This window comes from Podarcis pityusensis (genome assembly GCF_964106645.2).
Source record: "Podarcis pityusensis genome assembly, chromosome: 11".
In the NCBI taxonomy this organism is placed as follows: domain Eukaryota; kingdom Metazoa; phylum Chordata; class Lepidosauria; order Squamata; family Lacertidae; genus Podarcis; species Podarcis pityusensis.
Genome location: NC_138036.1, coordinates 36,964,334 through 36,989,589, shown reverse-complemented (window position 1 = coordinate 36,989,589; position 25,256 = coordinate 36,964,334). Strand labels below are relative to the sequence as shown.

Genomic DNA, 25,256 nt, shown 5'->3' with positions numbered 1-25,256 from the left:
AGTTTGGCTTTTAGCTTGCCTGCATTGGTAATCTTCACCAGCTTTCCCTATGCTCATTTCCCTAATTAATTAAACAGCAAAACATCTCTAACTTGAACAGTTCTTCCAGCCGTCCAAAACACAGGGAAATTTGTAGTTAATTTCTTTTTATTCTTGCTATATTACAGTAGTTAGATATTATTTTCATTGAATTCATCCAAAAAGCACAGGGCAGTTTTACAATATGAAAACAAAACAATACTTGCCATAATAACAAAAACAATAACAAGTGCGCACACATACAATTTAAAAAGCCATAGGTTGTTTAATTAGCTAAAGGCCTGGGAGAAGAGGAATGTTTTTGCCTGGCATTTAAAAATATGTAACATGCATGAATAACCTCCTGAAAAATAAATTAATTAAAATATTGTAAGAAGCCATAGGCACTGTGTAAGGGATTTAAGAAATATTATCTTCAAATGCTTATAGTCATAAACATGATGTGGGTGCAAAGCATTTGCTGTGTAATGTATGTATCATTTATAGGTACTGTCAAAACATTTAGCTAAGCTGAAACGTCATATATGCAATAAAATCTTATTATGGTAGAAACACATCTTGTACCTTTTTAATCAGATCATTCCAGCAGCCTGTCTTTTTATTTTATTTCTTTAGTTTGAATAGGAAATTCAGAATAGTTCATGAAGTGAGTTCTTCAGAGGACCAGATTGGCTCCTGCTGCAGATCGGTGATCAGACTTTGTATAACTGCTTACAAGCTGGCACTATTCTGAATGCGATCACTCTCTTGAAGGATGGCCTCACAACTAATACTGCAGGAATCTGATTTGTGTCAAGGCCAGCTTTTTATGTGCCCATAAATAACCAGTAGGAACTTTGGGGTCAGGGCAGGTGTTAATAGTTATTCTAATCTACTAAAAGTCTGATCACTGTGCTAGTCCCTTTTTCTCTTCACATAACATTTTTAGAATTGTAACACTTTAATAATGTTGATGTCAAGCTTTGGTGCTTGTTGCTGATTATTTATTTATTATAAATGCTCCTAGGGTGCCCTTCATCTACAGAGATACCTGGATGGCATACAAAGGTTAATTAAAAAAATTAAAACAATACAATACTATGAAAGATAAAACAACAACATAAAAACAATGGAGACAGTTTTAAAAGCAAGCAACAGGCTGGATACTGATCAACTTTAAAACTTTGGACTTTAAATTGCCCAGGCAAATAAATGAGTTTTAACCTGGCGCCAAAATGATTGTACCATTGTGTCATGTAGATCCTTTGGGTTCAGGCAACTGGCTTATTAGTATATAAACTCTACATGCAAAAGTCTTAAGGTGACCCTTTTAATACAAGTTTGGGGGTGGTGTTGCACTTTGTAACATATATCGTTCTTCTAGGTTGATTATGGAGCACCTAAAAATATACTGAGAGCTTTACAAAAGGTAATACAGACAGACCTCTGCCCAAAGCAGCTTACAATCTAAAAATAAATAGGCAACAGAGTACAGGAAAATGAAGGGAATTGTGAACAATAGTATGGAGATTAAGGGGACACTTGGTTTAAAAGGTGCTTGGTTTTACTATACTATGAAGAGCTGTTTTTCATTTAATGCCTACCTATGTAACACAGTAAGAATACAGTAGTTTTAAGGCAACAGAATTAAGCAATCAAGCTGTGGCTGATTTTTATTGCATAGTTTTTCAATATTTAATATGTTGCTAATATGTAGGTAGTTTGACATTTCACACAGGTCAAGGTTTGCAAAATGTTTTCCCATTTCCAGTCCTAGGCTGATGTCTTCAGTTTTCTTAATCAAAAAGTTATTTGAGTTCCTAATCAACTCAAGTGATGTAACACACCCCTTGAAGCATCAAATATAATTACAGTTTATATTGTGAATCTGAATGGAATAGAGTCTGAAAACTCTAAACAAGCATACTTGAGTTGTCATTTCATATTTAACAAATATTTGAATATGCTTCATGAATTTAAGAATTATAACGAAAGTATATTTTGTACTGTTGTGCTTTCCTCAAAACATGCTCCACTGAACACAGTGAGCCTTATTTCTGAGTAAGCTATAGTATTGCTTGTGTTGAAATTAAACATGCGTAGAAGAAGATTAAGAAAATGAAGGTGGAAGGAGGTACCTGCTTGACGCACAAGGCATTTAGCATCAGCTGTCTTAGCAAGCACATACATTTCTGGAAACAAATCTGCAATGCTTCAAGTCACTATGAAACTGATGCAGATATTGGTCTTGTTTGACTGTGACATTAAACTCCACATTAGTGTTATGCAAAAGAATCTTATTTCATCAAGTCTCTTGTACAGCAGGGAGAGGGGAGCCAAAGCTTTCATTTTGATTTTTAGAGAAATACATTTTAGTGTTTGGTTGAATCTGGACAAACTCTGGTTAGCCAAGCTATGGTTTATGGAAATAAGCCAACTTCAAGCCATGGTTTATTAAGTTGACTTGTTTCAATAAAATATAGTTAAAAGATGAACCACAGCTTGAGGCTCAAATATAATTATAAAATGCAGTTAATTGAAAACTTCCCTGAAAGCTTCCAGTCTCCTTATGGCCACAGCATATATAATAGGGCAGTGCACACGCTTAAGGATTTTGAATCTCACATAAACCATAGTTTATGCATCCACACTAGAGCAATGAATAGTGAGGTGCTTGTTGAGGAATGCAAATATGTACAGAAGAGTTGCTCTTTTTAAAATGACTATTCCATGGCATAACCAACTGCAGAACTAGAACCTAAACTGTTTTGTCATATACAACCTAATTTCAGTTGTTGGCAGTGTTTGTTGAGGTGTCTTGGACTTGTCCACTGAGGTGCTTTTAGATTAAAGCTAAGGAGTTCTTTTCAGTTTGAAGGCCACATTTCCTCCTAGTCAACCTCAAATATTTCTACACAACCCCCCCAAGCATATCCCTCCATCCATGCAACAAGGAGGTATTATCATCAAGCAGACAAAAGGGCTGAAATGAGTTAGGGCTTAAAGCAGAGCTGGCAAAGGGTGTAGCCCAGGAAAAGAGGGTGTAGCTTGGGGAGAGTTGCAAAGACCAGATAAAAAGGTCTAGAGGGCCACATCCAATCCTGGGCCTGAGTTTCCCCATTGGTGTTGCAAAAACAATTGCCTAAGCTGCTAAATTAGTTTGATGCAACATTGTCAAAACCAAATCTAGTTAGGTTTTGGTTGTTGTTACAAAACATCAAATAGAAAGATCCAGCTATATGAACCATTTTGAGCAATTTGGGATTGGGCTGTAGAAATTCTTTTCTTCAGTTCCTCTGCCTTTTTATGGCCTAAAGCCGAGTATTGCAACAGTAAAGCTGTAATTCATCTTATATGAGGCACCATCAAATTAGATCTTTAACAATTAGTAAAGTATCACTGTTTTTGTCGCTTTCTGCAAAGCATGTTCAGTATCCTTACAATAAAGCCATTCATTCAATTTTATTGTATTTGGATAATTTCCAAAGGTTCCATTCGCAGTCGTAGGTTTTTCTTGTACCAAAACAAATTGGGAATAGCAGACGACTTTTTGTTTGTATATATTAAATAAGCCTGCTGAAAGGTAACAAACCATTCACTATTAAATGTTTTAAATGCTATTCATAGTCTGGTCCCCCCCCCCTGAATTAGTGGAAAGGGATATATGTCCCACAGTTGTGTCTTGTTTTAGTTTTTTGTGAAGAACTTTACCTGATTCATTCTGTTTTCATTTTTGTGGGATCTAATGCTTTCCCAGCTAAGTTAGCTGAATCAAATTACATTTGTGTTAGACCAGCTGAGATAAAGATAATGGGTGATGTTCAGTGTGGCTATTCTGCTAAGGAGAGAGAAGGCGAGGAAGTGCTTTTCTGCTGCAGACCCCTGAAAGCCTATTCAGAGCAGTGGAGATGGTCGTGCAGGGGGCTTCAGAGGGCAGAAGGAATGACTGAGAACTGTTTTCCCTTCACTTACATTAGTTCCACTTGTTGCTGCAAGTGGAACAACATTGTTTCATTCAGAGCGCATACTATGGGTGTAATGCTAAGCCATGGTTTAGTACTACATGAATGAGCCATGGTGGGCTTCAGCCTTGCTCCCTCTTCTTCTTTCCATGAAGCTAGAAGGCGGACCCATGTTTTGAAGTTGCCTTTATTTCAAACTGACCATAGGTGGGGATAAACCATAATACTGGGTTTGAGTGTAGTGGAAGTCAGGGTTCAAGAAAACTAAAAGTGAGTACTGCAGAAGTCCTCTTGACAGCATGGGAGGCAGGGATGGGCAGAATGCAGAAACCCAAGCCTTGCTGCAACTCATTCCTGTAACACTAAGCCATGGTTTGACATTGCATCTGACCCTAGCTAATGTCATTTCAGAGATCAGACTTAATGTGCATTAATCATTGTTTCTTTGTACAATAATTACAAGTATGAACAAAATACTTAAGATGATTGTTGAAGTAGCTTTGATTTTTTTCTTTTCTTTGAGAGCTCATTGTTCCTTGTTCTTCTTTAGAATCTGGTTCCTTCTCGACCTTCCATCCAATTTCAAGGACTCCAAGGGGTGAGTATTTACTTTTTTTAAAAAATAACTATTATCATGTTAACAAAAGCTTCTCTCTTCTGACATGTGTAGTGCCTCCATAAACTGACTTTCTGGGATATGTGAGACGAGCACTCTCAGAACAGAGTGACATAAAACTTAACATGTGAACATGTTTGGAAGAAACAGGGAGGGGAGACATTAATATATGGAAAACTGAAATATGTGAAAGTGCATTTTTCATAGTTATCTAATATTTTTGCTATAATGTTTTTCATTAACTTTTTTGGAAATGTGGAAGGATAGACTTGGGAGGGAAGATGTATAGAGGCTTTTCCTTAGTATGACAGAGAAGTTTTGAAGTCTAAGGCAAACAGAAGGGACAGGGAGGAAAGCTTTTAAGTAATCTTGCTTTTAATGATATTGAGTGTTAGACTTCTAAAAGTGCATATTTAGTATACATTACTAAAGGCAAATCTGGGTCAGGTCAGTGCTTGGATTGGAACTTGGGAGCCTTAAGTATGTCTTTCTGGACGAAAGGTGGAGTACATATACATGCAATAAATAAAGGTGTTTCCTGAAGTAAACTGGTCTTACGGTCAGTGTACTTACTATTCTAAACCACCAACATTGCTCTAAATGCCAGTTTGCTTTGGACTCTCCTAGTCAAGTGATGGAAGGGGAAAAAACTAAATTAAATATGAAGGCAAGACACGGGGAAGATTTAATAGGTGTGTTTGCTAGAATTCATGACACTCCAGTTTCAATATAAATTCTAGGCTGAGAAGTGACAGCTCAGTTGTTGGTTATTCAGTGCTTCGGGGTAGGGAGCATGGGGCCCTTCAGACATTGTTGGACAATAGCTCCCATCAACACTGCCAGTGGTAAGGAATGATGGGAGTTTTAGTCTAACAACATCTGGAGAGCACTATGATGGCTACCCCTGGATAAGTCAGGTGGCTTTCTCTGATCTCTGGGACTGGTTGTTAACAACTACTACAACAATACAGGCCATAATTTTAAACAGACTAGAGGGCATTCTTATATTGTGGTACCTTGGGTTATGAACTTCCAGAGGTCCGTTCTTAACCTGAAACTGTTCTTAACCTGAGGCGCGCTTTCGCTAATGGGGTCTCACACTGCCGCCACACAATTTCCATTCTCATACTGGGGCAAAGTTTGCAACCCAAGGTACTACTTCCAGATTAGCGAAGTTTGTAACCCAAAGTGTTTGTAACCCGAGATGTTTGTAACCTGAGGGACCACTGTATTATAACTGTGGCTGCTTCATGTGATTACCTCTTATAATAGGTATGAACACTTGGAAAAATAAGGCAATACAAAATTGAATTCTTTGCTGGCAGTATCTAGAAACTCTGTATGAAACTCTGTAGATTTTGTGAATTTGCATCTTAAATTTTAGCATGCAAAGCCACCACTGCTCTGCTTCTCCATAAGCCACTAGACTGTTGGGAAGTATTTTCTTTCTTTGGTTCATCTTATCTTAAATTTTGGATTGAGTCTGAAGTTGACTTTTCTGTCCGTCTCTCTGCTTGCACATCTGGTTACTGTTTAACCACATTGGTTGGTTAGCTGAACTAAGCAGGCCGCAGTACCTAAATGCCTTCCTCAGAATCGGCAGACTTACTGATGATCTATTTACAAAGATGATGCCATCTGCTATTTTACAGCCTTCAGAGTTTCATTAGGTTTAAAGCCAGATTTTGAAGACTGGACTGCCCTGTATATACCCAAATATTGGAAGTCTAACAACTGAAGAAGTTAAGTACAGTGGTACCTCTGCATGCGAACAGGATCCGTTCCAGAGCCCTATTCGCATCTTGAAGCGAGTGCAATCCGCATCTGTGTGTGCGCGGGTCGCGATTCACTGCTTCCGTGCATGTGCGTGACGTCATTTTGAGCATCTGCGCATGCACGAGCAGTGAAACCCGGAAGTAACACTCTCCATTACTTCCAGGTCGCCGCGGAGCGTAACCTGAAAACACTCAACCTGAAGCACATTTAACCTGAGGTATGACTGTATTTAAGAATACAGTGGTACCTCGGGTTACATATGCTTCAGATTACATACACTTCAGGTTACAGACTCCGCTAACCCAGAAATAGTACCACGGGTTAAGAACTTTGCTTCAGGATGAGAACAGAAATCGTGCTTTGGCGGCGCAGCAGCAGCACGAGGCCCCATTAGCTAAAGTGGTGCTTCAGGTTAAGAACAGTTTCAGGTTAAGAACGGACCTCCGGAACGAATTAAGTACTTAACCCGAGGTACCACAGTAGTAACTAGATACAGTTCCAATGTTGGTTCTGTTTCGACTGGCATGGATTCCTCTCAGTGGTAGATAAGATACATCTGAAGAATTTCACATACTATTTGTGATTCATACCAAATATTATATTTGGCAATGCCACTTCTAAAATGGTGGTAATGTATAAAGAAACTTCAAAAATTAAAAACTTTTTGAAAATTACACCTTCTGCTATAATTAAAGAAGTGACGTGTGAATCTCCCTTTAACGTGGTGACTAATAAACTACTTCATTTTTGCTGATATGTCAGCCCCTAGCCATCCAGTTTATTGTGCCTGGCAGAAATATAAGGAATGTTGCCTTTCTCTTGCCAAAGGATATACTTCTGAAAATTTCTTTACTGACCTGAAACAGTCCGTAGCATATTCACGGTGTGTTGCTACCCCTCCCTTTTTATAATGAATATCAGTCTGTCTAGTGCAGCATTGTCTTCATTGACAAGCAATGACTTTCCAGGGTCTCAAACAAGGTGGGATCTTCTTACAGTTCTCCCTGGAAATGGAAATTTAACATAACACACTCTGCCACTAAGCTGTGGCCTCTCCCCATCTCAACACAAGCCTGGATCTAGCCCTATATTTATCTACTTAGAAGTAAATTGAGTACAGAGGGTCTTACTCCAATAAATGTATATAGGATTACAGTTATACATGGAAGGTTTCCATATTCTCTTCCTCCTATGCCATTTTGCATTTTTCAAGAGAACATACACACACACATATTCCTATGTAGATGTTATTCAGAGGGTTGCCGTGGGGATGAAGGAATGGAAAGCTTTCCTCCCTTATCATTGGATCCAAGCCATTGATATTAAAAGGGGCAATACATCAATTCAGTCATCTAAGCCCATTAATATCTACCATATTTTGCAAAGTTGTTCTTTTACTGTGCATTTGAACACCCCTTAAGGTGTCATAACCAAATTGTGCATGATGATTCCCAAGATCAAGGAGCAGGTTTTTGTTTCTGCTTGGATACAGTTGGGTACCATTTTGAATCAAAATGATGGACTGCACAATTGAAAACTCTACTGCCTTTAACCATTGATTAAACTGCACTGATAGCAGGAGTGTAGAATTCCAGTGCAATACTGGGTACAAAACTGCTAGTTCCAAATAAAAAATGTTTCCAGGTGGTGTCTAGGTCTGGTCTTCAGCAAGTCGCCCTAGAGGACTGGGGCAGACAGGCACATAGAGTTCTTCCCTATATGCTCAGTCCTTGTTGCATGGATGGTAATGCCTTAGAGTGCAGAGAATTACAGGAACTAGAAACATTTCCTTATATATGTTATGCCCAAATTGTATGGGAGTTTGTAAGCAAGCACATTTAGTTGCTACTTATTCTTCCTTGTTTCTGGAAGACTTCAGTGACTATGCAGAGAACTTGCACCTTTAGGAAAATACCTTAGGAAGCAAAAAGAAAAGAGGTCCTTGGAAAGAATTTTCCAAATATGCAAATTCTCAATTAAGTTACCTTAATGCTAAATTATCTCACTTACAATGTGTTATTTTACAGACGCAATTTTTCCATTTGGTTGTAGTCATATCAAATGCCACTTTATGGCATCTCTGATTTCCAGGAACACCTTTTGGGGAGGCAGAAGGAGCTTAATTGGGAAGGGGGCTGAAATGCCTTCATGTACTCATGGACTGTTGTGCCCTCCCCACCTTAATTAATTATTACATTTACATCCCATTTTCTTTGGAGGAAAAAGGAGGTCAAGGTGGCATACATGGTTTCTCTCATTTCACAGTGTTATCCTCCGAAGAACCCTGTGAGGTATTTTAGGCTAAGACAGTGACTGGCGCGAGGTCACCCAGTGAACATCATGACTGGGTTGCAGCCAACACTCTAAGCAGTGCACCACATTGGCTATCATCCATAATACTTTATAATTATAAATATTACAGGAGCAAAATCAGATTTAACCCCAAAGATCAATATATTGAAGAACCTGTTTGAATGTAAACCAGTAGGTGCAACTATTTATTTATAAATCTGTTTATAAAGACATCTTTATACCACCTTTTGGTCCCATTAAAAAACCCTATTATCATAGAAAGAGCAGTCTGCAATAGTAATATTGAATTGAATTGAATCTAAAACACACATAGACTTTTTGGAAAAAGAACACACATGCAAGAAAAATATTTCAGTTGGGAATACTGCATAAAGGTTCCAAAATGAAGAGCCACAAGCACAGAGAACTATGCAACCACTGTTGTAGTAGTTATATTCTCATAGAGTAGATTGAAGCTGACATTCAGAAGGCTCCCAGACCCTGCCTTCCGCTCCAATAAAAGCCCCAGCATATCTGCATCGTGAGGGGATTCTGAGTGAAATCTTTTTGCCCGACACCCCAAAGAAGGGGTCTTACTCCACACCCAATTTCTGTTTCCCCAAAGAAGAGGAGCAGCCAGGGTGAACCTACTGTGTGTCTCCCTTCTCCTGCTTCTGTTTAGGGCACGTGGTTGTTTAGGGCACCAACAGGAAAACTGTTGGTGTGATACGCCAGGTATGGAAGAAACCCTAGATAGATCACTCTAGTTGGACATAGACATCATCTTTGAACTAGATCCCCTTTGCTTAATTTATTTAGACATTTTCTAGTGTTGCTTACCTATTCAAAAATACTTGCTCCATAACATATGCCTTTGTATAGTGGGCCACATGACAGAGTGTCTCCCCCCCCCCTTTTTGTATACATTATCTGTGCTTGCACAGTACAGTACTTTATAATCTCTACTAGAATACAGTATCAGTTGCAGTCAGTGGAACAGCATAGCTGCATTATGCTGGCCCCATTATGCTTTTGTACAAAAGCTGTTGATAGAAGTTGCTGGGTCCTCAGAGTGATTTTGAAGCCAACTTTAGTAGCAGGGTTACTTGTGAACCCACTGGAATGTTTGCTGTAGTGGGCAGGTATCAATGTTTGTATCAGCCTCATTTTCCTTTCTTGGATCTCTTGCCGTTTACCTTTTGACAATAGCAACAGCTACAGAGCAAGAAAGAAGATGCAATTAAAGTCCTCACCCCATTGAACTTCTGTTGGAAATACCTATCTAATTAGGCTTATAATTCCATGAAATACTGGCCTATAATTCTATGACGTGTACTGCATTAATGAAAAATACTTTAAAAATGAAGTAATACTGTTGACATTTATGCTAGTCAAGATTTGGACCATAGTTATCCCTATTTTATCCTAACTATATCTTCAGTTCTTATAAAGAAGAAAACCCTAGCAACTTTAGCTTGACACCAGAGTGGACATATAATATGTCAAGTCCAAAATGGCCCTCTGGACCCAAATGAAATATTCTGGGTTTGTAGATAATGCTGAGTGGCCAAGCTGCCTGGCATCGCTACTGCTGTATCCTATGGCCAATAAATTTGGAAGAAGTCTGTTGTGCCTGCATTTATTCATTTATTTATATTTATTAAATTTGTATACCACCCTTCATCTGACGATCTCAGGCAGTTCACAGCATAAACCTACATGATCAAAATACATAATAAAAACAAGAACAAAACAATTACACCCCCCCTTGTGTGTACACATGAGATTATTGAGACTTTGAATGTAAATGAATTATGTAAAGGTGCATTTAGGGCTACTATACCTTGCAAGAAATGTCTAGTTTGTTGTATGCCTTATTATGGATTAATAAACCAGTGAAAGGAAAATATATTGTGAACTCTAAAATATTTCTATGTGTGGCAATATTTTTGCTTGTGCTTTTGTGATTAGAATGCAGTTCTTTCTTAGACTCAGTGTGTGAGATATAGTGTTATTCATACGCAGAATAAATCTATTGAAATCAGTGAACTTCACTCCATTGATTTCGGAAGATCTACTCTATGACTTGGTTGGATATCACCCAGTGGGTGTCCCTTTGGCAAGTTGTCATCTTTCAGTTGCATCTGTTACATGATAATAAGCAGCTGACATGTCAGGTCTGCTGTATTATTCACTGTATTAATGATCAGATATGGTGCTTTTCCTTAAAGTAAGCATTTCTGAGTCTTTTTTTAATTGCTTTTTCAGCTTGTCAAGATTCCCAAAACTGATCTCCCAAATGAAGTGCATACCTTTAATTTCTATTTGTCAAATGTTGGCAAAGATAATCCTCAGGGAAGCTTTGACTGCGTCCAGCAAACTGTTTCAAGGTAATGTTTATGAAAGGGAAATGAAATTGTTTGTTTTTAATTGCTGCTATGATCTCAAGAGTAATTGCAATGAACTATTGATGAGGAATCCCTCTCCAAATTTAAACATTACTTTAAAATGTGCTACAATATGCTGCAGAATGCAGTTACCTGTCTGGGAAATAATCTTGTTGAGACTTAGTGTTTGACAAAAAATGTCACTTCTTTCCCTTCTGCTATTTGATATGAAGTGCCTTCCACTCTTTATCCTATAAATGTGCCAAAGTATCCTGTCCAATTTACATTATTGAGTTTCTTTCTACGAGGCATACACATGTGATGCTTAGAGATGATCCACGGTGCTCACACATTTAATAAAGAGCATATAGAAAGAGCTGTTTACTTTTGTTACTCAGCCTGCTAAATATGGCAGATGCACCCAGGATACTACTGATGAATCATGCCTTTGCTATAGAATGGAATGAAAGGAATGTTAATATGTATTCTTGGCACAATTGCTTTGTGTGTATTATAGAAATTTAGTTAAAATTTCTTTAAGGCTACAGCCTCTTGGAAACTACTTATTGTGGCTTCTTCTGTAGGCACCAGAATATTTAATCTAATGATCAGTGGGGGTTGAACAGATAAGTGTCTATTTAGGCACGTTTTGCCTTTTTGTAAATTCTTGATCTTGAAGCACCTGTAAATATTACTATGAGTTGGTGGAATATGGAGAAGTCCGCACTTCTATGTATATATACTGATTTCTGAGTAAAAATGTTTAGGATCATTTTTGTAAATTTTAAGTGTCAAATCTAGTTCTTAAGTCTGGCTCAAATGCCTCTTCATGACGGGCAGCTAACTAAAAACATTGGCCCAGTTCTGCTAAACCATAGGTTAGCTATGTGCAGAATCAGAGAGGAGCTGCTATGAGTCTCGGGCTCTGGCTCCCACTCTTCTCTCTTCATTCTATAAAGCCAAGTGGAAGAAGAGTTCCTCAACCCTGACTTTCAGTCACCAGGGAGGAATGAGCATTGTGTGAGACCAAGACTCACGGTGAATCTATCCTCTTTATACACAGAGCACTTAACCATGGTTTAGCATTATGTACAAACTAGACCACTAAGAATTGTCTAGGATCAACAACAGGAGAGGACTTTTGTTTTCTAGCCCTGATTATGGGGTGTCCTGAGGCATCTGATTGGCCAAAACTGGATGTTAGACTGATTCAATTTTTGATCTGATCCATCAAGGCTGCTCTTAATTTTTTCACCATATTCATTGCTTTTGCTTTAAGAAATCAATTCATTTCACTTCCCTTCTGCAGTATATTTATATAAACCACTATGCTGTTTTATGTTGTTGCCTGAGTTCTCTGTTACAAAAACATCTATTACAGATTTATATACAAAACTGGCAAACAGATGAATATGTTACAGTCCATAACTTGGCTTTTAATGACCAGAAGGAAATAAAATAGTATCTTTTCATACTTAGTTTTGCTATATCTTTGCATCTACATCCAAATGTTTTAAATAAGGATTTTTCCCCCTCATTATTGCTTAGTACCGGAACTTCCCAGCTCAGTTGCTTGGGGTTTATACAGGACAAAATCACAGTATGTGCAACAAATGATTCTTACCAAATGACTAGAGAACGTATGACCCAAGCAGAAGAGGAGTCTCGCAATCGAAGTACAAAGGTCATAAAACCTGGTGGACCATATGTAGGTATGACTGTCTTCTTCTTTTTTTCTCCCCCTCTGTAACAGCCTGATGCTAACTGTTGTAACGGTTGAAGTATAACCTGTTGGTTTCAGTGAACCTTACTGCTATGTAAACATATATAGGACTGCAACGTTCATACATTGCCTTTTTTTTTTTTGAAAGCATCCATATGGCACCAGAATACATTGTTTGAGAGGAAACGATGGTTGACATTTGTGCTATGGGAATGACTATCTGTTAGTGATGTATCTCTTGATCCTGATGGCATCATGTCAGGTTCATCTGAATTCTGCTGCTGGATACCATAGTTACCGTTTGAACAATAATTTTAATGCATTTCAGGACTCTGCAGATATAAGTTGCTGTTTTAATATCTTTCTGATTTTCAGGAGTAGAACATTAGTATCTTAAAATCATAGAACTGGATTTAGAAGGGATCTCAGAGGTTATTTAGTTCAGTGTCCAAATTTATGTTGGAGGCAGTATTTTAACAGGATTTTAGATGGCACTAGCAGCTACAGTGTACAGTGATGGAAGAGCGATATGAAGAAGAGAGATTAATTGAGACACCAGTTTTGCCAATTTATATTCTGTCAGATGTGTTAAATAAGTTAGACCATATGCAGAGATACTTTGACCCAGACATTTCTGTGTGCATTAAAAAAAAAGTATGTCCAGTGTCTGCAGAAGTTGTGCCAGCTGAAGTTTTTGACAGCTGCAGCTGACATACCAAGTGCGTAGGTATTAAAGCTAGAATATTTATGCTGCTGTCTGCTAGTTCTTATACCAGTGGTAGCTACAGGATTGCTAATGACGGGAATTGTAATAATAGGTGGATTGGCATTCAGTTGTTGTGGTATGGCTTCCTTCACAATCCTATATAGGTCTATTCAGGAGTAAGACTTACTGAATTCAGTGGGGCTTGTTCTCAAGCAAGGGAGTATAGGATTTGTAGCCTGAGTAAAGGAAAATGGAGAGACTCCATATGTAATCTATACTATTTGATACTCTTTGGTTGTTGGGTAATGTGCCAGGGAAGGCTCAGCTTCCTGAAGAGCCATAGAGATAAGGTAGGACAGAGAAGGAAGGGTCCTTCTAGTCTATCCTCCCTTATCTCTATGGCTCTTCAGGAGTTTGAAGAAACACAGTAGTGAGGATTAAGCTGCATAGGCTAATAGGAATCAACTGCAGTTAATTCATTTAGATTAGTGCTTTTAATTTTTTTTCTATTTTAATGTTCTGTAGCAGGAATTCAAGTTGCTGCATGTTGTATATGAGCTTCAAGTTATCTTTTACTTTATTGACTTTAGAAACTTGGGTTTTACATGCTCGGAATGGCATTCTTTGTAATGCGCTGTCCACTTGGCAAATCATTAAACGTCTTTTGGAAGAAAAGCTAAATTTTATAAAATTAGCCAAAAAATTTTTTGTAACTCTTAATTTCTAGTCGCATTATTCTTCTTTTATTGTTTTCTTTGGCAATCTATAAGGTAGATGGCTATGATTCTCACTTCACAGATGGGCAAAGGATGCCAAAACTCCAGACTTGTTCATGCAAACATATTTTTGCCAAGTGAAACCTAGAGGAATAGTAATTTTCTAGCATTCTCAAGCAAACTGTGTCATGATGTAAACAGATCATTTAATCTGTATTTGCTATTAGCAGTAAACATTTAACTTCCAAAGAATGTTTTGGTTCTGGTGAATTTGTTGTTTGCAGTAGATTAGCATTAGAGAAGCATTTGGTTCTTTTTTGCAATAGTAAAATGCTAGTCAAGTTGCCAATATATTATATAATAACTGGGAAGCTATTATGTTAACTGGGAGGAAGCTATTTCTAAAACAAGAAAATAACAACCTGATTTATGAGAGAACATCTACTGAAGTGTTATTACAGGATGGCTGAAATAAGATAATAGTTTATTTAAATAACATAGGTTTTACCTGTGTTTGGTTAAGTGTGTTAGGTTTTTTATAAAAAAAATAACAAAGGTTTTAGTATAGCAGTAATAAAACCATCTAGTTTTCTGTCTTTTACCTTTAGTTGGCCTCCAAAGCAGTGAGTTTCCTAGTATAATCCAGTTCTACAAAACATTGTCATCCGCTTTCTCAGCCAGTCACCTCCTAACTCACGACACCAAAGAACTCTAAAATAGCCATGTTCCCAAGCATTAGTAGCTGTTGTTGAAACCACGTCATCCGTTGTTCAGATCTGGGATCTGTGTGTATGTGGAAGGAGTTCAGGTGGTTTTCATTAGAACTCCTCCTCCCACACAGTTACCAAGATTTACAGAAGAGATGAAGCACTGCAGAACTTTTTTAAAAGGCACAGCTCTTGCCAAATAATTTTGAATGCTTGTGGTGATGCAAAGCTCTTTTCCTGGAAAGATACAGCAAAGCTTCAGAACCAAAGCATGCTAGTTGTGGGTTCTTCAGAGAAACTTCATAGCAACTATTTTGACTGGCTGTGGAAATAACTAGGCATATTGGATCCTGCAATATTAACGAGAAACATATTTGCTTATCATCTTTAGTGGTCTGTCGTAACTCTGTGTGGCATAGGTTAGAGTGAGCAATATCATAGCGGTCTTTTGTAGTAATATAAATATAGTTCACCACTTTGGTGGCCTTTGGACTAAAAACTGTATATAAATAAACCATATCCCACAATAAACTTGTTCAAAGCAACCTGGTGAGTTTAGCCATGTATGGCTTTGAATTTGGGCATTTCACTGACTTGGAAAACTAGTATCTATCAGGTGTCAAAAGATCAATTATTTTATTTATAGCTGCCAGGAAACTGCTAGTAAAATTAGATTGTCTCTTCTACTAAATTTTGAATCCATTTTGCCCTATTTAGAATTTGTAAAGGGCAATAGCAAGGGTACCAGTCAGTGATCCTTGGACTTAGTTACATTAAAAAGAACAGTTGAGAGCAGAGGATACGGACACACACCAGCAGAAAATTTAATACTAGAAGAAAATAATACCGACAAAAAAAAGAGAGAGAATGGTTCAGTTTCATCAACTAGCACATAGTGGACTCACCTAGTCTGTTGCACTAGCAGGATGCCACAGTTAAATTTTACAGAATAAAAAGAAATGGGTTGATGATCCCACAAATTACATAGCCTTAACATTGACCAAACTTGCCCGTTGGAAATATACTGCAGGGATTTACTTGAGTCTTAAATTATAAGGTAATGAAATTATATCCACTGTTACCGATATTAATATAGGCTATAGGCACAAAGAAGGAACAAATCTCTGAAACGGTTGGAAATCCTTTTTAAAAAAAAAAAAAAAAATCCCCAATATGTCATAAAAACTTGAGTCAATGAATCTGTTTTCTCCAGCAGTCAGTTTGGAAGTAAATTTTGGGTAACTCGTTTGTGTCTAAGGTGGAGAGAAATGAAAACGGTTGTTTATCTTGCATATAGGTAAAAGAGTACAAATTCGGAAAGCGCCACAAAGTATTCCAGATGCAGTGCCTGAAAGGAAAAGGTCCACTCCCATCAACCCAGCAAGTACAATACGCAAGACGCATACAAACAACAGTATTTCTCAGCGGCCATATAGGGATAGAGTGATTCACTTATTGGCACTGAAAACCTATAAGAAACCGGAGCTTCTTGCTCGCTTACTCAAAGATGGTGTTAGTCAAAAAGACAGGAATTCCCTTGCAATTATTCTTCAACAGGTGAGATTCTTTGTTTTACTCGCCTATCCTTTCTCATGTTTTTGTTTTCAGTGGTTATGGTACATATATTGCCATGCTTAAACTAGTGGTGTTATGCCAAATTAGTTTTTGGGTTTTTTTGTTTTTCTTTTGCATATCTTGAAAATGCCTCCAGTTTTGCCAACATCCATCTATATAAAAAACTGCAGGTTTGGGTCTAAACCTAAAGACTCTTGTAACATGTTCCACAGTGTGGTTTGTGTAAAAGCTCTTGAGATAAAACTTGTGCATTAGCTTGCTCAAATGGGAGGACTACTTTGAATCTGGGGTCATATTTTTCATGACCAAGCACATTTATGCTTGGTCAGAAACAGCACTTGAATGAAAAAGTGAAGGAAGGCATCTTTGCTTCCAAGCCAATGGATTTAAACAACCCAGTTAAAAAGAGCATTTTTTTAAAATTCTCATTTTAAGACTTGAGAAAACAAACTCCTCAATAAATTTTTCTCCTGATATTTTAAAGAGGGAGAATTTTTATGCTTTAAACTTGAATCTATAATGCTCCCTCCCCCCCCCCCAGCTAAATTAATTTTATTAGCTGAAGGAGAAATCTTACTAGGAAGTGATTATAATGGGGTCTTTAAATTGACAAGAATAAGGAAATAGAAAATAAGACTAAGCTACTTCCAAAAGAATTTAGAAAAAGCGTGGGCAGAAGAGAACTCTTTTGCTAAATGCAAGCCTTCAAAGTGGGATAATGAAGTAATTCCACGTGTGTAAAAATGTAGACTCTTCTTTCTGCAGAAACTACAAGGTAGCTGGGAAGTATATTTCAGAAGTCTTGACTGAGTAGAATATCTGAAGTTAACTCCTACTGACGCAGCATTGCTGTATTCCTACTCTCACTGCCAGAGAGGCAACCTGGTTTTTAAGCTAAACAGCAGTTTGCTTCTTCAGAAACTGCTGCGCCAAGAACAATAAGTAAAGTTCCAGCTTCATGTGCAATTCACTCCTGCACATGCAGATCTTTTCTTTGGAATATAGCCATCGTTTAGGTATCTGGGATACACAGCTATACTTGATTGGTGTTTAAAAGTGACCGCATAAAATAGTTGAATAATTTCATATTCGGTTATCTTTTAAGCACTTACTCATATCACTCTAGACACTGGCGGAGGAAGGTGGGTGCGGGGGGGGTGGTGCACTGCTCTGGGTGTCATCCCTGAGCAGGGGTGACATTTGGTGCTCCACCCGCCCACAACTCGGGACTCCCACGCCTACCGCGAGCCGTTGGGGGAAGGGGGGAGCTGCTGCGCCGCTTTGCCGGTTCCTTGCTCTCCCCTTCCCACTCGCCTGCCTCCTTCCCATCCTATCCCCTGCCTGCCTGCTTGCCTCCTCCAGCCAGGAGCATGGCACAGTAGCTCCCCCCTTCCTCTGATGGCTGGCAGTAGGCGCAGGAGTCATGGACGGGCAGCGCACCATTTTCCCATGCTCCCAGCTGGAGGAGGCAGACAGGCAGGGGAGAGGACAGGAAGCAGGCAGGGGAGCGGGAAGGGGAGATTGCAGGAAGTGGGATCGGTGGGTGCACGCGTGTGGCTATCCTGCGCCTGGAAGGGCACCCTCCACGCCCCCCGGGAACACGCCCCCGTGCCCCTCGGGAACGCGTCTGCCCTGGGCAGCGCGGGCATATGCTCTGCCACTGATTCTAGAAAGTGCAAAGATTCCATGGTTTACATAGGTTTTACGAATCTGGAATGTTCTGGTGGATGGGGCAGTGATTTAGGGAAGAAAGCAGATATCTTAGGCCAGTTGAGAGATCAGGGTTAGCTAAGAATTCTGCTTTTCGTTATCTAGGAAGAATAAGGAAGGAAATAAAGATATGTCTTAAAAAACAAGTGGGATAAACATAAGAAAGAACACCAGCTATTTTGCAGTAGTTTTAGTAACCAAAGCAATTTAGGAGGATAATTAGGTAACGTTCAGGTGTAGAGAAATGCAGGATTAGACTAATATGTTGAATTGTACAGGTTAAAACGTAGGAAGGGAAAATGCAATGTAGGCCACCTCTTTTTCAGAATATATACATTCACACATATTTCAATACTGTGTGACCTAGGTGTGTGATAATTTGAACCAAATTTGTGCTTAGGATGGAATCTGGGTGTATTCAGTCATCATATCAGATCATATGTCTGGTTAACCGTATTTAATCATGTGTATGTATATGTTTTGTATTTAAAACATTTCTATGAGTCTGTGTGCAAACACATACATTGAATAAGCAAAACTATTTTTAACATGGTATTTATATTCTCTTTAAACTCATGGGATAAATCTATATGTAGCTGTTGTGGCTTTTACATCAGTCTTGCATGGTACTTACCCAAATTTTATCTGTAGCTTATTTCTTTAATAATATTTCTATACCACTTGTATGGTGATTTACACTTGCAAAGTTATTTACAAGAGTAAATAATACTAAGAAGCCCATTCACAGGAATAAAACTAGGAAGGGTGTAGTGCTACCAGTCAGGGAAAGTCTGTTTAAGTGGGATTTTAGGAAGCAGTGGACAAACCCAACAGTCTGTGCCTCCCAAACATTGGAGTTGGGGGAAGGCATTCAATAGAGTAGGCACCACTGTGGAGGAGACCTGCCTTCATGGTTTGCTGTGTTGAACACCAGGTTCTGTCAACTTGCTGATACTGTTTGTATTTTTATCACTTTATCTGTAGGTAGCGAATTTGAATCCAAAGGACAACTCTTATACACTGAAAGACTATGTTTATAAGGAAGTTCAGAAAGACTGGCCTGGGTACAATGAAATAGATAAACAGTCGCTGGAGTTAATACTCTCCCGGTAAGTTCAATCCCTTCTTTGTAATATGTTGACTTGAAAACAGAAGCTATTTGATTCCTACAAATAATAACTGCTAGAACATCGTTAACTTGATATTCCTTGTAACCTGGAATGTGGGTGATCTTTACAGAAAACTCAATTCATCTCAGAATGTCACCAGCACCGGTCACTTGGAATCTCCTCTGGGTTCTCAAAAAGATGCTGCATCTGCTTCTCCTTCCCAGGTATTTTATTTATCACTCTTTATACCCTGATTCATCCAACAAGGCAACACATAACAAATGCTGAGGTATGTTTGGAAGCTTCAGCTGACTAGTGGGAAAGAGCTATGTCAGTGGTAGAGCACACTCACTTGGCATGCAGAAAGGCCCTAGGTTCAGTCCTGGCATCTTGTCTGAAGTTCGAAAGAGCTGCTACCAGTGTTGGAGCGTATGCCCACGCTGCCTGGTGTGGGCAGGGCACAGAGTTCAGGATTGGAGAGGGGCAGGAAAGCTCCTCGCAGCCAAGGAGGGTGGGTGGCAGCCGCTCTCCAGAAGTGACCCAGTGGCAGAGCTGCTGCTGCCAGGCGCAAGGTGTGCCGTGGAGGGTGGGCAGCAGCTCTTCCACCCACTTGCCTGCTCTCCTTCCCCCGGGTCAGGCCTGACCCAGGGGGTGGAACTGCAACAGGCACAAGTGTCGATGCCAAGGCATAGCTTCTTCTGGCACGGAGCCAGGGTCTGATGAAGGAGCCTGCTGTGGGGCGCCTGTTTGTGCCCTTTCAAAATTGCACCCGGGGCCACGGCACCCACCACGCTACACCTCTGGCTGCTACTAGCCACTATGGACAACACTGAACTAGAAGGTTGAGTGTTCCAGTTTGATATAAGGCAGCTTCTCTTTCTCTGAGTATTTCTATAGATATCTATATTATGGTAACACCCGTTTTGGAGAGGGAATTACAACAGTCTTCCAAAGTTGAAAATATTGCACTTACAGAGTGGCTTAAAATTCCTAATAAGTGTTCCAAGAGAAAAAGAATCAGGAGCAGTTCTAATCTGCCTTAAGGAGGAAGAATGACTTTTTGTGCTTGCTTTTGGTCTGCTGGTTTCTGTCTCTTCTGTGCGCTCTCTCTGACTCACATCTAATTTAAATCTGTTGTGTAGATTGGTGCTGAGCCCTTCTGGTAAGATTTCCTGCACTGTACTGAAACAGTCCATGTCCTCACAGATATGAGTCATTGGACACAACCCACTTGACTACTTGAGCACACATACACCTGGCATTAGTTGCCTTTCCAGTTTGGCAGCCCCATGCCACCAAAGCACATTTTAAGCTTTTCAGTTTCAAAATGTGGCTTCTTGTTTCCCCGGGAAAGTGCTGATTTGGCAAAGTAGCATCTAGCTTGGGTGTGTGCATGCGTGCTCTTGGGCATATATTCACTCTGTGTTTTTTAAAAAAACAACTCCACTATTGGGTGAGAGTGACTTCAGACAATATTGGAATTATTCTTTCCTCCCATGTGAAAAAGTTTGGTCCTATCCTGTAGCAAGGTGAAGCTGACCATTTCAGATAGCATAGGTGAAAGGGATTGATGAATGCAGAAATTAATGTCTGAAGAGTGTAGCAAAACTTAAAAAGTTGATTCTTTCATGGTAAGGAGTCACAATTTGATGCTTTGCTTCAGGCAGCAAAATATTTGGGGCCATGGCTGCATGTGGACACGAGAAATTAGGACAAGGAAAGTGTGTTTAGTGGTTTCAGAAAATATTTAGCACCAGTTGACATGTTAAGTACAAACATTGTTCCTTTAATATCTAAATTATCACAGTGTGAATTATTTGGTTTTCTTAAGATCTTATCAACGTCCAACAGAGAATTCCCATGGCACCATAAATAAAATCCACTGCAGGAGCTCCCTTCTGCTCACACAACTCTTCTTCTAAAGCTTGAAATAGTGTTCCTTTATCTTCTATATTTGCTATATAACTATTTCTAATTGTCATTTCTTAATAACTGCAAAAATAACAGTGCTGTTTGCGTGCCTCAATTTATTGCAGAAACGGCTTTTGGATTCTGATTTTATTGATCCTTTAATGAGCAAGAAACCAAGGATATCTCATCTTACCAATAGAGTTCAACCAACACTAAATGGTCACTTGACTGCTTCTGGTGAAAAGAACGCTGAAGCTTCTCAGCCTCCCCCTCCCCCTGCAGTTGCTGCAACACCAGCTGCTCTGCCACTTCCTCCAACTTGCCTTCCTGTTTCAAATCCTCCTCGGACTGTGAATTCTAACTCCAATTCCCCCAGCACTCCTGAAGGCCGGGGGACTCAAGACCTGCCTGTTGACACTTTGAGTCAGAATGGCAGCATTTATGGGGACCAGCATCAGAAATATACTTCTAGGACTCCGCTGGAAATCCCAGCACCTGCTGAAGATCTGTCAGTGTGCCCAAAGTCTACGGATGAGAAACACTCAGCGTTGCACAAAAAATCCAAGAAGAAGTCCAAGAAGCATAAGGAGAAGGACCAAATCAAAGACCACAACACTGGGAATGCTGCAGAGAAGGAGAGAGACTGTGAAAAGAAGGAAATTGTCAAACTGAAGAACTCCAGCCTGAAATTGATTGAAGGTATTGTCATTGCTTTTCACTTTGGACGACCAAGGCACCTATGCCCTATAATTATATTAGCACTGAAGCATGGGAGTTATTTGCCCACGGTAATACCTGCATACAGTAATACCTGCATACAGGTAGACAAGGGATAGTTGAATGAAGTGGTTACCTCCCATGCCAACCCCTCCCTTGTCTCCAGGATGCAGGCATTCCTGTTCTTAGTGCAGGATGGGGCCAGCCCATAAGCAGTTAAACCCATGCAAATGTAATACATGGAAATTCCCTGTCTCTTTCCTTTTGCCTGAACTTGAAATCGGTTGCCAACGACCAATGCATATTCAGAGCCACATGAATGAAAGCTTTATACGGTGTATATATCTTGCCTCCGAACAATTTCTCTAATCAGCTGAAGTATATATTTGTACGCCTGTTCTTGTAAGGTTGTTTTTCTCTTTATTAACTTGCATACACAGTTTCAGTGCTGGAGAGAAGTAACAGCTGCAAAAAGCTGTGGGAATGTACTCTTGACCATCATTTATTCTAACCTGCCCCACAGATTTTCTTTGTATTGATTTAATCTAGTGGGTGGGACAGGAATAATATTTAAATCATTGACAGTAATGAACCCAGTATGCAGCAGTCTACAAATTTTGGCTGGCCTTGATTATCAGCCGCAAACTTACAGTCACCAGGGCACTGTCTCACCTCGGAGTTGAGTTTTGAGAAGGTCTAGTGGGGTGTTGCTGAAATCACAATACTTAGAGATAAGCCCCAGCATGCTTGCAACTGAAGAGTAGGGCTAGGGTTTGCTTTGTACTTCGAAGTGTCTCAAGAGCAGAGAGTCAAGGTGACAAGCCCCCACTCCCCATATGATATAGGCTGGAGCTATGCATAAACAGCCGAAAGGCACAAGTTTGTTATATTGACTACTGTGACCACACTTGTGGCCCAATTCAAGAACCACACCTCATAACTTTTCAGATAGCGAAAAATGCAACCATGACTGATGGCTGTAGCCTGATTAAGTTATTGGTGCACATTATTAAAGTACATAGGCATTCCATTAGTAAATAGCTAGAAATAATTATTCCTACCATTCTTTCAATTTCTCAACTGTTAGATTTGACATTGTCTCAAGACACAGTATTTAGATACAGAGTTCCAGGCTTCCCCCAATAGTTGTAGTGACAGCCACTCAGGGAACTTGAGTTGTTATCCTGAAAGTTGACCACCTATCTGTTGCCTTCCCTATTTTAGAAAGGATACAAAGATGCTGTGGTTAAAAAAACCCAGACAGGGAGGAAATGTAGCTGCTATTTTTTAAAAAAGTTATTGAATATCAGCAATGGCACTGTGATTTGTAACTTTCTAAAGGACCTATGACACACTTTGTAGAGCCAAATTTAGTTGTGAACTATTAAAACTATTTTGTGAAGTTAAATAAAGAGTTGACTACATATTTGAACAAATTCCTGTTTAAATATTATTGCTGACTAGATACAATAGATTTCCAATTCACTGAGGCTCATGACTTGGTTGTCCTAGTCAGGGCCTGGGACAATATGAATTGTCTTTGTTTAGTTGCTTGGTCGCACAGGGTACTATCACAGATTCTTGGTCTTCTTTATCAGACTAAGTCCAGCTTAAAAGAAACACATTTTAAAATTATATTTTTAGGAATACGAAATAAGTTTTTCCTTTTCTAATGTGTTAACTTGGATTATATATTGATATGAAATACATTAACCTACCACTATATTTGATTGTGTGTGTTTGGCAGCATTTTAAGAAATCTATATATATATTGCCTCACATGTAAGTGCAAGTGCCTTCTGTTCATACAAGAAATTCTTTACATCCAAGCAATTATTTTTAACCCTGCCATTCTGATGACAGATAGATTCAACCCAGTAATTGCTTGTCATCTTATTTTATAGTAAATTATTTGATTATCTTTGCATATTCATAACTTTGTGTGAAGGGGAAGAATTAGCAGAAAGAAAAGCACTTTGGCATTCCACTCCATTGTTGTTTATTGTGCCCTAGTGAAAGCTGGATGTTGATGTAAAACTCCCATCTCCTTTTGTCCACCGACATCTGCCACAGAAATTCTTGAATTGCTGTGCAGATGCCACAACTTGTCTTGAAATAATAGAAGGCTGACCTTAGGTTAAGACTGGACTGCTTTTATTGTATGCAGACCAAAGTTTCTTTTGCATTTTAAGTTCCTGCCATTGGCTGATTGAGAATTTGTCATGCAACTACTATTATAAATATTCAATAGGGTGGTTTGCTCTTAATTGTCTCTTAAAGCTAATGCCTAGAAAGGAACCCTCTGTGTAGGCACTTGAAAGTCAAATCCAGTTTGGTTTGGGAACAATCTCTTATCAAAGTGTGTAAACTTGTATTTCTTTATAGGTGTTGAAGAGACTTGCGCTTCCACCACAGATCCTTTGTCAACAAGTGAACTACCGGACTACTTTGTGTAAGTAGGATAATGCTGGCGAAAGGGGATAGAGTGGCAGGAAACAATTTATGCAGTGCTCCCTCAAAGTGAAAAAGCACTTAGTAACTAAGAAAGTTACTAAGTAAAGAGGGGAAAGCTGTCTGGAAATGTTGCTCTGTGTAAGATTTCAAGTAAGGTAAAGGGACCCCTGACCGTTAAGTCCAGTCGCGGACGACTCTAGGGTTGTGGCGCTCATCTCGCTTTACTGGCCAAGGGAACAGGCGTCTTGTCCGCAGACAGCTTCTGGGTCTTGTGGCCAGCATGACTAAGCTGCTTCTGGCGAACCAGAGCAGCGCACGGAAATGCTGTTTACCTTCCCGTCGGAGCGGTACTTATTTATCTACTTGCACTTTGACATCTTTTTGAAATGCTAGGTTGGCAGGAGCAGGGACCGAGCAAAGGGATCTCACCCCATCGTGGGGATTTGAACCGCCGACCTTCTGATCGGCAAGCCCTAGGCTCTGTAGTTTAGACCACAGTGCCACCTGCGTCCCATTTCAAGTCTATTTCAAGTAGACTTGCGTTATTGCAGCTCTGCCATGACTTGACCTCCAATTCCCAGGCTGAAGAGAAAAGTCTCTTAGTTGATATGCCATCTCGAGGACTGGTTGTGAATAAAGTTCATGTTTACCTCACCTCTAGCCTTTTCATAAGAATAAAATAGTCAAAAGTACCTGTGTTCTTTGGATAGCTTGTCTGCCATCTTGATTCCTGGTATTGAGATCTGCCCGTTCATCCTTCCAGAAAGTGTAATCTGTTAAAAGAGTTACTCTCTTAGATGAGATAGCTGGCTGAATTCAAATTGTTCCCAGAAGTTTGGAGTCAAATGACTCTCAGCAACCTGCACAGGGAAAAGCT

General features: G+C 39.4%; 1 protein-coding gene across 1 annotated transcript in view; it reads left to right on the top strand.

The window, feature by feature from the left end:
• The window catches only part of ELL2 (elongation factor for RNA polymerase II 2), a 39,016-nt gene that overhangs the window by 3,636 nt on the left and 10,124 nt on the right, over nt 1–25,256 (top strand). The window contains exons 2-9 of the mRNA XM_080972701.1: nt 4,531–4,578; nt 10,933–11,054; nt 12,600–12,763; nt 16,201–16,460; nt 19,173–19,297; nt 19,428–19,521; nt 21,334–21,907; nt 24,311–24,377. Of these exons, the coding sequence (XP_080828827.1) occupies nt 4,531–4,578; nt 10,933–11,054; nt 12,600–12,763; nt 16,201–16,460; nt 19,173–19,297; nt 19,428–19,521; nt 21,334–21,907; nt 24,311–24,377 (1,454 nt within the window). The remainder of the gene's footprint in view (nt 1–4,530; nt 4,579–10,932; nt 11,055–12,599; nt 12,764–16,200; nt 16,461–19,172; nt 19,298–19,427; nt 19,522–21,333; nt 21,908–24,310; nt 24,378–25,256) is intronic.